At 35.8% G+C, this 12,500-nt stretch overlaps 1 protein-coding gene across 3 annotated transcripts in view; it reads right to left on the bottom strand.

Annotated features, from left to right (window-relative positions):
• Positions 1 to 12,500, bottom strand: part of LOC129372864 (metabotropic glutamate receptor 4-like) — a 173,117-nt gene that overhangs the window by 44,181 nt on the left and 116,436 nt on the right. For all 3 annotated transcript variants that reach the window (XM_055050403.1, XM_055050405.1, XM_055050402.1), the window contains 2 exons: positions 851 to 986; positions 509 to 663 (listed from right to left, as the gene is read on the bottom strand). In XM_055050403.1, coding sequence (XP_054906378.1) covers positions 509 to 663; positions 851 to 986 — 291 coding nt within the window. The remainder of the gene's footprint in view (positions 1 to 508; positions 664 to 850; positions 987 to 12,500) is intronic.

Below are 12,500 nucleotides of genomic sequence, written 5' to 3'. Positions count from 1 at the left end.
GAAACAACCAATGCGAGCCAGGAAATGGGTCTTTGCGCTGTCGATCACTTCTTCAGATGGCACTGCTCATTCTCCCTTCAGCTCCTCCTTTGTTGCCTGGTAAGGTGCTGCTGCAGCATACCAACTTGTCCTGTGCTCGAATTACTACCCAGACTAACTAGCTCAAGCTAGTTAGTGTAGCCACTGGTGACAGCAGATAAACTGTTTTCCTGTTATGATAAGTTGTTTTGCTTCCATTAGTACATTAAGCTGGTGCATTCAAACAATACTATCTTAGATTGATTTTGTCGCAGGTTATCTGTCTCATAACAAAATGTCTTGATATGGTGACAGTTTTAACAAATGTGTAAAAAAAAACAAAAAAAAACGTTTTGTTATATACTGCATATGTAAAGCACTAAAAGAAACAGATACAACCTTGGTTCACATGAGGCGAATATTCCACTAACTCGTGCACATAGCTTTAAAAAGACAAGGACACATGATGCCTGCGCAGTGCTCATTTTACCTTTGATGGACTGGCGCTTCGGCAAGATGGTGACTGCTCCCTCTGCCATCTCCTCCTGGTTCTCAACCGGAGAGCTCTTTGAGCCCCAGCTGTCTGAACCCACCCAGATAAAATGACCTGTCTGGTTGGCTTTTTTTGCTGCGTGAAGTAGCCGCCTGCAAAGGAGAGGAAACAGATGTTGCCATGGATAAGGTCAGCATCCCAACCTGCTCTGCTTTGATTTTGATTCACAATCCATTACACAGTGGGCCGATAAACAGGTAGAAACTCCTGTGTCTACTGTAGTCCTGCTTTTCTTATCTTCAAAGCACTATTACAGTATACAGCTAATCCAGGCTTTACCTGATATCGTCTTCGTTGGCAAAAAGTATGACGACTCTTGCATTTGGATTTTCTCCGAGTCTTCGCATAATCTTGTCAAACTCTCCCTGCTTTGGTTCTCGGGGAATCTTAACTGACTGTGAGATGCACACACCACCTGAAACAAGAAAAGAACATTTATTGACGTTATATTACTAAATATATCAAAAATAAAAATCACAGAAAAATTAACATTCAGTTGTCAGGAAAAGAAAGTTTGCTATCTTTAGAATTTTGTTTCCTTCAACCACATGTGATATATCTTGTGTAACAAAAAACCCAGGAAAACAGAAGGGACTCGGTCAAGGTCATTTTTAACAACATGGATATTGAGGCGCTTATTCTCAGAGCAAAAAATGTTTGAAATAATACTTTGTGTTTACTCTGTTCAGCCAATTGTAATTGTAAATTAATTTCAATAACATAAATAAATTAACGTAATGTAAACTCAAGAAATTTTCAATAAGACAAATAAACAGTAAGTATTTTTTCGCACAGCATATTATTTTTATGTTAAACTTGGTGATGTGCACTGGCATTATCTTAAATTCAGGAATGAAATGCAAATATGGATAACATATTTTCTTTATGTGGATACTTTGGTTCTTTACTAGTGCAGGAGATTGATACTGTTGCCCAATGTGAGACTTTGCACAATATAACTAAAAGAGTAGCTTTGTAAAGCAAAGTTAAAAAACTGAATGTTCAGACAAAAATAGAACACTCCAATTTCCCCGCAAAAGCAAAACTCTTCAAAAGCAACCACCTGAAATTACAGTACTCTTGTGCTTATCATTTTAGGCAGGCACTCCTTTATTGCCATGACAGCAGTCACAGGAACTGACCAGTGTGACTAGAAGGACAGGACGTAATCAATGGACAACAAATTAATTAGTCGCACTTATCTCACGCTTGGCTCTGTGTGGTGTTCATACACCACCCACATACATGTCTAGATGCAAGTCTCCCACACAGAAATAAATGGAATTGATTAAACTGAAAACCACCTGTCTCAATTTTGCTTTAAAGGGTCAAAAGGTTACTTATATTTAGATTATATGGACATCAAAAACATTTTGCTATAAAAATTGTATTCAAAATTTCATTTGCAGAGAAATAAACATCACTCAAAACTAAAAAAAAATTACATAAAATGTAATATTTGACCATTTACAATCATGATGGAGTAATTATCTCAATAAAATTGATTCCTTGAAAAAAGGTTAATCAAATAAATCTTAGGTTCTTTGATGTAGGTGTGTCAAAAATCTACTATTGGTTTTTAGTGATGTTAAACATCATGTTGTCAGTGAAATTTAATACAAACTAATTTTGTATTGTAATTTGATCAATAATGGGGAACCAGTACAGTTCTCTGAAAGGCTGAAAACAGAACAGAGCTGAACTTCTATATCTGAGGTTTGTTTAAACATTTCTAACAGTTGCTCTCAACATGTTCAATTCAGTTCATCGTGTAGCCTGAAGGCCTTCTTTTAAGTTGCATAAATTAGTGCACATGTAACTGCAGATGTTCATTTTGTTTCCTCTTATAATAATTTGGGACAAAATTGCTGTAAAGACAAGAAAAGCAAGAGCAGTATCTTTTTGGTTCATAATAACCAAAAAGCTTATTTTTTATTTTTTTATTGGTGTGGTAGATTTTCATTTCAACCACCAAAGAAGAGAAAAGTTGGGAAAGAAGAGAAAACTTAACAGTCAAGACAGCAGTGTGTTCAAACTAAGTTTTAGAAGTTTTTCAGGATGCTTACTTTTTTAGAAAAACTCCACAGGTACAATAAAAGAGGACTTTTATGTCATTCTGAAAATTGAGCAGTAAATTCTGGCTTTGCACCAACCAAAAAAAACCTAAAACAAAACAAAAACTCTGAGCCCTATAGTTGCATATTGTATGCACATGTAAGTCAAGGATTTTTACAAGTGTTTTAAAATAAGTTAACATAATTAAACAGATGTGTAAATTTACAACACTTTGATGAAACAGCTATGCTTAAAGCTGCAGTATGTAACATTGATAAATATGTTGTATTTGTTAAAACTGCCATTAAGTCATGACAGTATGAAGCAGATAATGTGTGAAAAAGATCCAGCTCTGCCTTCTCCCCAGGCCCAGCGGCATGGGAGGGCATTAGGGGGCATTGTCCGCCACCCCCGACTGGAAGCTATTCGATGTGTTTTACCTTAAAATGGCCAACTCTGTTACTCCTCTATCGATTTGGTACGGTAGGGGCTTCCGCACTTCCCATATCTCTGCCCTCTGTCACTTTTTTCAGCAGCTAAAACTGTTTGATTCTTTAACACGTCACAATTTGTTTGTCCGAGCCGTCGTTAAACACAAGACCGCTAAGTTGACTTGTTAACAACATTAGCCTATTGGCTGATGTTGTTAACAACATGTAAATATGTTCAGCTATGTAGATTGATTTTGCTCCCCTGTTAAACTCGTCTGAAAACGTGGCTGCTTCTCCCTATGATCCTAAAGCCAGCTGCTTTTATACACCGCTTGGTCAGAAACAACCTGTTGGAACCAAAAAGAGGGTCTTAGCGCTATCAATCAACTTTGTCTATGCTCTGGTCACAACTTTTCTCTTATTGTCTGTAGATAGTTCCCCACTGCAGAGCCTGCATGCTCAGACTCATTGGTATAGTCCCCAATTTTCCTGCCTTTAGCACAATGGTTGATGGTACTTAGACCCTCATCCTGGCTCTTATTGGTTGTTTCTGACTAGGAGTGGTGTGTTTCTGCAAATGGCAGCAGGACCACTGGGAGGAAATGGAGGACATAGATTTTTTTTTTTTTTGCGAATTATATGTATCATGGTATACTGCCACAACATGGTGCACAAACTGTCAAAAATCACTAAACTGTTAAGAAATTTGAATCACATTCTGATTTTTAAGTTTCATAAAAAGGTTGCAAAATCTGTAATAATAAAAGTTACTTTATTTAAGCTTGAACTCATTATGTGGGTGTGTGGTTTTCTTCTGAGTGATGTTTGTGTGTCCTGACTGCAGTCATGAGAACCTTTCATCCTTGGGGATGTACCTGTGATGATCCACTTGTCCTGTTGACTCAAATAGTCTCTATTATCAGCCATTTTAGGTATTTACTTAAATGGGTGGGTTTCGATAAGTGGAATCATTCAAAGCAAGCATCAACCTCCAGTTCCTCACATGTCAGCACAGATGGCTATCCTGACTTTATATTTACCATGTCCTTCTTTTCCTTGGAATTAATGGAAACCAATAGACAAATACCTGCAGCAGTGCGAGCCCCGGCACAGTGAGGGTGTCTGTCTTTGTGAGAAAGGATGAGCCGTCTTATCTCTAACCTCTTTGTTTTTACACATATCTATCCAATGTGCTGCCTTCCAGAAAGAATAAAACATGCACATAAATGAGCTGAATTTCGGAATACCAGCAAACAGCAAATGTTTCATTTCTGTCCATTTGAAGTATGCGAATAGAAAAAGAAATTATATATTTACAATTTAAGAGGAGGCAATTCATCTACAAACCGATCCAACAGAAAATTTCTGAAAAGATATACATTTCACATCATTTAATGACAGATCAACTGTTTAAAAATGTCCCAAATCTACAAAAACTGAAGTCACATTTTGGCCTTAGGCAACATTGCCAACACTTTTCTATATTATGAGATGTGTTTCTTATCGCCTTTTCTCTCAGCTTTTATATCCCCAATCATATAAACTTGAATAAAGCGTCGCAATCAAAGCCAGCAGTATAATAATATATTTAGGCCTTTCCAACAGAATGTAATTGAAACTGCTTAGGTTAAGTTTGCTCCCTAATTTTTATTGCTTGTGTCTCTTCTGAGCAATCTTTTTGTTGGAAATTGTTTTTCTATTTTCAAGGCCTCTTAGAAATAGAAATTACTGCAATTACATTGCAGCTGCTCTACAAAAATTGTTAAACACCTTTTAACAGCTTATACACAACAAAATGCCACATTTAGGGCAGTTGTGTGGGAAACACCAGCACAAGAGTACAATAGACTCTTTTTTGAGGGTTTGATTTGTCTGATCATATTTTTTGCTGCACATTTAATGCCTTGTGTTTCCTCCAATTTGAGAAATATCAGCTCAGAAGTCATGCAGTTGACGTTACAAATTTACTGTAATGTACTAAATCAGTACATTACATCTTACACTGCAACTTAAATAAATGTAAAAAGTAGGGCTGTTGTAAACAAATGTTTTAGTAATCGAATAAATAAGTTGGCTGGGCCCCCTTTTGCACGAATTACATGCAAGTGACCAGCCTGTACCAATTCAAGCCCAGATTGCTTCAGTGGCCTTCAGGTCATGTGCAGAGTTGGCTCTGGTGGGTCTCATCTTTTGCTTGACAGTATTCCATAGATCCTCTAAGTGGGAGTTTAGTGAGCCACTAAACTTGGGCAAGTTTAGTGACTTATCAAACACAGTAACACTGTTGTCACTAAAAACTTTTGGCACTGTAAGCTGGTGCCATGACCTGCTGGAAAATAAAATCAGTATCCCATAAAATATGTTAAAAGAATAAGGAAGCATAAAGTGCCCTAATTTTTTTCTGGTAAATAAACATCATTTTCTCTGTACAAAGTCCTAAATGTTTAGATATGTGTTTATCTTATTGTTCACATTCATTTCAATTTGTTTTATTGTGAAAAAAATAGTTGGGAGAGGGTCTTTAAGACATAATTCATAAAAATCAGCTGCAGTCCTGCTAATCTCAAACAGCTTTTTAATTCCTTCGCTGTAGCTCTCTTGTTAAGTGCTCTGTAGAGACCTCTTTGTCTGTAAGTTAAGTTATTCCACGAAAAAACAAGAAAGTCACGGATGTTCTCAGAGTGAATATAAATAGTCCTAAATTACCTGTAATAATCAGCTATTGCTGGATAATTGAGGATAACAGAGTGATTTAATGGAGGTCACCACTGGATAGGATCACGATGTGTGGAGACTTATGATCTAGCAGTTGTGAGTTTGACATTTAAAAGGAAATGTTTGAACTATTCACTATCATAATGTTCCCAGGAGATGTACTTTGCTTTTACAAATGAAATGTGAAAAGCTGAAAAGTCACCAAAGTTCATAGGTGGCTCTACGTTCAAAATTAAAAGAACTTAGAGGTCCAGAGTCATAATTTTTAAGGGGTTTTTTTTTGTTTTTTTTTTTTTTTTTTTGCTGAAGTTTAAAACAGTCAAGTTTTCTGTTTGGTGATTGGAAAGATTTTTATTATATAAATGAAATTATTTAAAATTCTATCTTTGCATCCATGTTTCAATAATATAATATCTATAGTTCTTTTTGAGTCTCAGAAATCAGGAAGATAAGAAGTAAAAATGTTTATATTATACAGGTATATATTTCATTACTTATTGTAAATTGGACATTGTTTTATATAGTAATATGCTATAATTTGGCAATTCTCAGTTCATGTTCAGTTCAACCAACAGAATACAAAAGTATTAGGCCTGAGAACACAATTTGTTGTTTTTTTTCTGCTCCACCAACTTTCCTAATTGTACATTTTCCCTCTGTTATTAGTTCACCACTCATGTTTTATTGTGAGTTGAGAGTGTGGAACCACTCAAGTAAATAATTAACATGTGCCACATGCCATCTTGATTTCCTTTTTTTGCTTTGGATTCCAAAAGGCTGCTTCTTTTTTTGCTGTTCTGAAGTATGTAAGGGAGAGCTTATCTTCAACGTCGTATTAACACATTCTCATAAATTCAGTGGGAAAGAATGAGTCAAGTACCAGTCAGCCAACACAAATTGAAATTAATTCTGACTTTTGCATAATGTGCAATCTACAAAACCAACATCAGGGCAAGAAAAAATTATTTTTCATGAAATCTATAAAAATGTGGCTTGTATTCTGCATGCAGCAATAAATATTTGAAATAAAAAATATACCAAAGGCAAAGCAATAAGTAGTTAATTCCCAATGAGACTCTGGATTCAACCAAATTAGTTTGAGAAAATGTTTTGCGCTTGTTTATACTACTGCTGACCAGTACTCAATTCAGAAAAAGCGGGAATAATTAGAATACAGTAACAGATTAAAAATATTGCTCTTTGTGCTCTTTGTATTGTATTTCTGATCCAGGTAAACCAAACCAATTGTTCCATGCACCAAATCTTTATTATTGTCATGTTTTTTAGGAGAAATAATGGGCATTTGCAAGCTTACTTTGAACCTTATAAATAAATTGTACAGGGTATTATATGAATATGTTATTGTTTAAAAACATGGATTGGTCAAAAACTACAGCATGGATTTATGTTTTTGGTTATTCAAGATGGCGTGTCATTTTCATAATCAGCTTTTATTTTCATGTAAAAGATAGATGGCATATCATAATCCACAATAATCCCGTTTTGTTTGCAAGAAAACAACTGAGGTTATGTATTTGTTGGGATTTTTGTTTCTATTTTTATTTAGTGACTCATTCATTAAATAAATGTGTATGTTTTTATAATGGTATGTATGTAATAATGTATTTAATCAACATTCCTTGCACTGGAGAAAAGTTATACAACTTAACTTCCTTCTAAGAATGATGTTTAATTTTAAACTCTGTGGTTAATAGCAATGTTCTGATTTTATCAAAACCAGCAACAGCCCTGGTTGAGGTACAGTTATCCCTGCCCCTTGGTCAATCCTTTTATTTTATTTTATTTTTTATATTTTTGTGGTTATTATTTAAATTATTTAATATCAATTGTGGTCTCAATTCTAAGACGTATGTTGATTCATTCAATATAAATGTTGAAACTTCAGCCATCATTGCCAGCATATTCCATTCCTCCAGGAACAACTGGCTTAAATCACTCACTCTCCAATCCCTGATCAGTTCATTTAAAAGAGGCACATTTTGAACGGTCACTGCTCTGCTGTATATTGGAAGTGCTATATTTCTATTATGTTCTGCTGTCATCTGCAGTGAGGTGTTGAGAGAGGACTGTTGATTTGTTTTGCATCCTTTCCATTTTAGTTTAACGGTACAATGGCGAACAGTAAAACGGATGAATAAATAATCATTCTATGAATCTTAAAGTTTGAAAGAAATTTGGTCAGAATCCCAATTATGACACTGAATATGTTCTAAGAAATATATCTAAGCAAATCTATGCTTTGTTTGCACTAATAACAGTCAAAATGTAAAAGAAGCCTTCATAAAAGCTTCATGTTAAGAGTGGACCACAGCATTGCAGATGTCAAAACTTGTCTGCTTAGAAGGCTGACCTTTAATTTGCATCAAACTAATCATTGCAGTGGTTTTAAACACCAAATCACAGTGTCACAATGAATCTCCTTTTAAAGGATGAGCAAAACAGGAAGGAGGTAGGGAATGCCATATCAAATTTACATAAAAGAAAGTGAATTTAATTAGAGCCCTCCTCCAGGTCAACCATAAGACACCTTTCAAATATACTATATCATCCCAGACATCCCACTACAAAATGGACTGACACAGGCATGTCACTGTAATCACTCACTGAAAGTGCGTGACATTAAAATGCTACATGGCAGCGTAATAGCTTCCATGTTATTTTCACCTTTAAAGCTGAAGCCCAGCTTCAATCAAAACAATTGACTTCTGCCTGACCTCCCTTCTCTAACTACAAACCACAGGCGCCTTAGGCACCGCTTAGTCCACACACACTGTACCCTTACAATAGGAGTCCAGCAGACTGGAGCGTACCTAATTGACTTTGTAATAGTGCCATAGTTCACTGCCACCAAACTGACTGAATTTTCAAGCATAGTTTGCCAATGCTGATACTCTGAAAAATTACAAAAGAGCCTTCCAGGGCAACACTACATCTATCATTGAGATTGTAATTCTTCAAGAAGTAAACAGTTGATCATCTGATTTTCTGTAGAATTGATTGTTTAGAACAAATGATATCATCCTGTTTTAGTCAGACTTCTCTCAGCAATACCTGTTCTTGTGTAACTGCAGGTGGTTGTTTGATTTGAAGAAATAAAAATAAAGCTATTTGTCCCAAAATAATATACAGAATGCCATTAGCCATTTTCCCTTAGAACTGACATCACTAGGCTTAACCCAATCAGCTCAAATAGACAGGCTTTGTGCTCAGCTTGAGGAAAGATGCTAATCATCAACTCTGAGGCAAAATCTACCACCTATTTTCTCATGGGTCTGACCAGCTGATCCTTAAGGCCTTGGTTATTACAAATGGCTACATCAGCACCCAAACTAAAGGAGAGGTTAGACAGGTGACAGGAAGCTGCTAAATGAGATTCACGGTCTTGTGATGACTAATTTAAAAATTTGAAGTGGTTCTCTGTGATGAAACGAAATTAAATGAAGCAGCTTTTCTTACTGCTATAATCTGATAGTTGAATGGAATAGACAAATGATTGTGCAAATATTCATGGCTCCCTTTTTAACCCGATACCTCTTAAGAAACAAGAACACCCAATTGCATCACAAATCACCAGATTAGTAAATGGACTTCACCGACAAAGCCTTGATAGAAGAAGCAACCAAGCGGCCTATGATAACCTTAACTGGAAGAACTGCAGAGGTCCACAACTTAGAGGTAGTGCACCCCACACATCTGAGCTATGTAGAATGGTGGAGGACAAAACACACTGCTTATTGAAGTTCAAAGGTAATGCAGTTTGGAGCAAATGATGTTCTCTATGCCAGACCAAATGTCATGCAGGGGACAAATTAAACATGAAATTCTCCAGTAAGGTGCTAATGGCCAAATGAGACCAAATTTGAACCTCTTTGGTCAATGTGCAACATTTAGTTTCTAGCAGAAATCTAATGCTTCATATAACTATTAAGCATATCAATTCCCATTAAGAAGCATGATGGTGACATCATCACCTTGTGGGGATGTTGTTTTTCAGAAGTAAGAAGTTTGGTCAAAGTAATTAGGAATTTGTACCAAGAAATACAAAAGTCTGAATGTAAGGACTGTTTAAAGGTTGCAAAAACAACATGAAAAGGTGACGGGCTACCATATTGCCTACAATATGGTAGCCTCTCCTGGTCAGAGTCCAGAGTTACATATAAGTAAGAGTCTATGGTAAGAACATTTTTGTTGGCTAACTGAAAGTTTGTGTTTGTGTGTTCAAGGACACACAAACCTTTGCGAGGTACTCTAAATTAAATTGATTTGCAAGCAAAGATTGTATTATTTTTTGTGTGTAAGCAAAATCTCTGATTAAATTTTATTTCAGGGGTATTTAATGGCTTATTAAATATTTAATGACATTTTGAATTTCAAAGAACCTCACTTGGTAGTGTAATGATTTTCTTTAAGAGGGAAAGAGCAGTCATTAATACATGTATGCAGTTTTTATGCTGTTAGTCTGGATGTTTTGGGTTAAGTATATAGAAGGAAAAATTAAGGTATGAAGACTTAAATATCAGGAATAAAGGATTATATGTTTTAACTTTTACTTATTGTTGAATATGACCCCCTGTCTGCATGAACATAAAGGAACAATATGTTCATTAAAATCATCACTTCTTACATTGTGAACAATTACTTTGTTCTACACAGTGTTTTCTTTTTCTGTCAAACTCACCCTGATTATCTGAACAGTCTCAACCTCCTCCAGAGACTGGTTTTTCCACACTTTTGTTCTGCCCTCTGCAAAAAGCAGGGTGCTGCTTACCTTCAAAAGGTATTAATTAAAAAGAAAAATAAAGTTGAGGCACCATATGGAGGACGCAGTGGAGGAGGCAGCCCCACACTGTTTTGGAATTTCACTGTAATGCTCCTTTCTGTGTTTCTATGGAGAGGAGGTCATCTGGAAGTGACAGCCTGACAATGATTAGGTAATGGGTCTTCACAGGCTGCCAAGACTTCATAAATTTACCCTGTTGGATCACAAAAGACTCATTCACAAATTTGGCTAGACTGGTTAGTTTTTTTTCTTTTTTAGCACAGAGGAACAATTAGATGTTTCATCGACCACTGGCTTGCATAAAGTGCTTCGATGTATGTGATAGATTTTTGTACTTCGTAGAGAGAGAAAATTAAACAATAGAAGAAGCACTCATGAGAAATAATTCAAAGCAGCTTTTGAGGATTGTTGCTGAGCATCATATTCTATCTATACAAGGACTTATTGCTCAGGAGCACTGAGGTTTTCAAAGAGAAGAATCTAACCTTTAAACCGTGAGGCCTTGTTGAAAGAGCTGTAAAGTCACAATTTTAGACGTTTAAATAAATTTTCCTCTTCATTATACTGGATGGTAGGAATCAAGCTCAAGTTTCTTTTGTGCAAATTGAATCCAGCACAGAAGGAGAAGTAAAAGAAATATCTGCATAACAGTAAAAGACAAATTCAATTACAGGGTTGATGTGGGAAATACCAGTGTTTTCAAAGTGACTAAATAAAATGCCCACCCGCTTCTTTTAAAACCTCCTTAGTCTCCAGTTGTCTGCTTTCTGCCCTTAGATTGCTTCTGTCCTAAAGAGAGCTTTGACCAGAGAATGAATGTCCTCTGTCCAATTTCCATTATCACCTACCCACCAATTAAAAAGCCCATGAAACACTACAGTGGAAGCAGCTGTTGCTTTCATTTTCCCACTGACTGATTGATGTGTCAGTTTTCCCATCAGCTTATGAGAGGATTTCATGTTGAGGGTGGTTTGTTTGATTTATACAAAATGACACAAGTGGACACAGTTGAGTAAGAACTTAAGAGAAATATGATTTCCAAATTAAAATTGTGCTAAAGCCTTGTCTGCTGGGCACACAAAGCAAAATCAGTAAAGGAAACTGTTTTGGTAATTTGTCGTTTCTGTTTTGCTCTGCAAGAATGAACATGAGTCTGGGCAGAAACGACACAAAGAAATTGAACACATTTGCATCATATTCATAAATCTTAAAATATGGAGCAGCAGAGAACTAACTGTCAAGTGTGGGAGTTGTTTACAAGATTTTGTTGTGTATGCTGCCTGGTTCATCTATTGAGAGCTATCCAGCCCTGGGGATGAGCTATTTTGGAGGAATGTTCCATTCATCAGAGATCTCATCCACTCTGTAGGATTAGCTAAACTTAATAAAATCAAATTATTTTTTTTTAATCGTTATTGTCTAGCATATTTCTGGACTGCAGAAAGCATGTTGTTTCTAATGGGATTTTTAAAACTACTGTTATTTTAAGGTTACTGCATCCAGTGATCAATATTTGATTACATTCAACTTTTTCAGCAGAAAAAATGTAAAGTTAGTGACTATATTCATCAATAGGTGATCCACAGCTGATCTATTCATGTGTGTTTATGTGTATATCGGTTTCTCTGTCATTTGGTGTTAGTAGCAGAACATGAAACACCAGTCGTGTTTCTTTGCCCTAGAGCACAGACAACTGTGAACTTAGCAAATTGCCAAATGCTCAGCTGTGAAACGAGGCATTTTTAATTAAAAGGGTAATTTTATCTGCATTACTGATAGAAAGCTGCACTCTATAAATGTTTTTTGTTTATTTTGTTATGATGTGTGTTATGGTAATCAGCAAAATAATCAGAATAATGATGATCATGGGAAAAAGGATTTTACTGCCATTATCAATTTACGTGTTTTAGTGATTCTTGTATGTGAT

This window comes from Poeciliopsis prolifica, unplaced genomic scaffold, assembly GCF_027474105.1.
Source record: "Poeciliopsis prolifica strain line A6 unplaced genomic scaffold, Auburn_PproV2 SCAFFOLD030, whole genome shotgun sequence".
NCBI classification, from domain to species: Eukaryota; Metazoa; Chordata; class Actinopteri; order Cyprinodontiformes; family Poeciliidae; genus Poeciliopsis; species Poeciliopsis prolifica.
The sequence above is the reverse complement of the archived record's forward strand: the minus strand, read 5'-3'. Positions and strand labels throughout refer to the sequence as shown.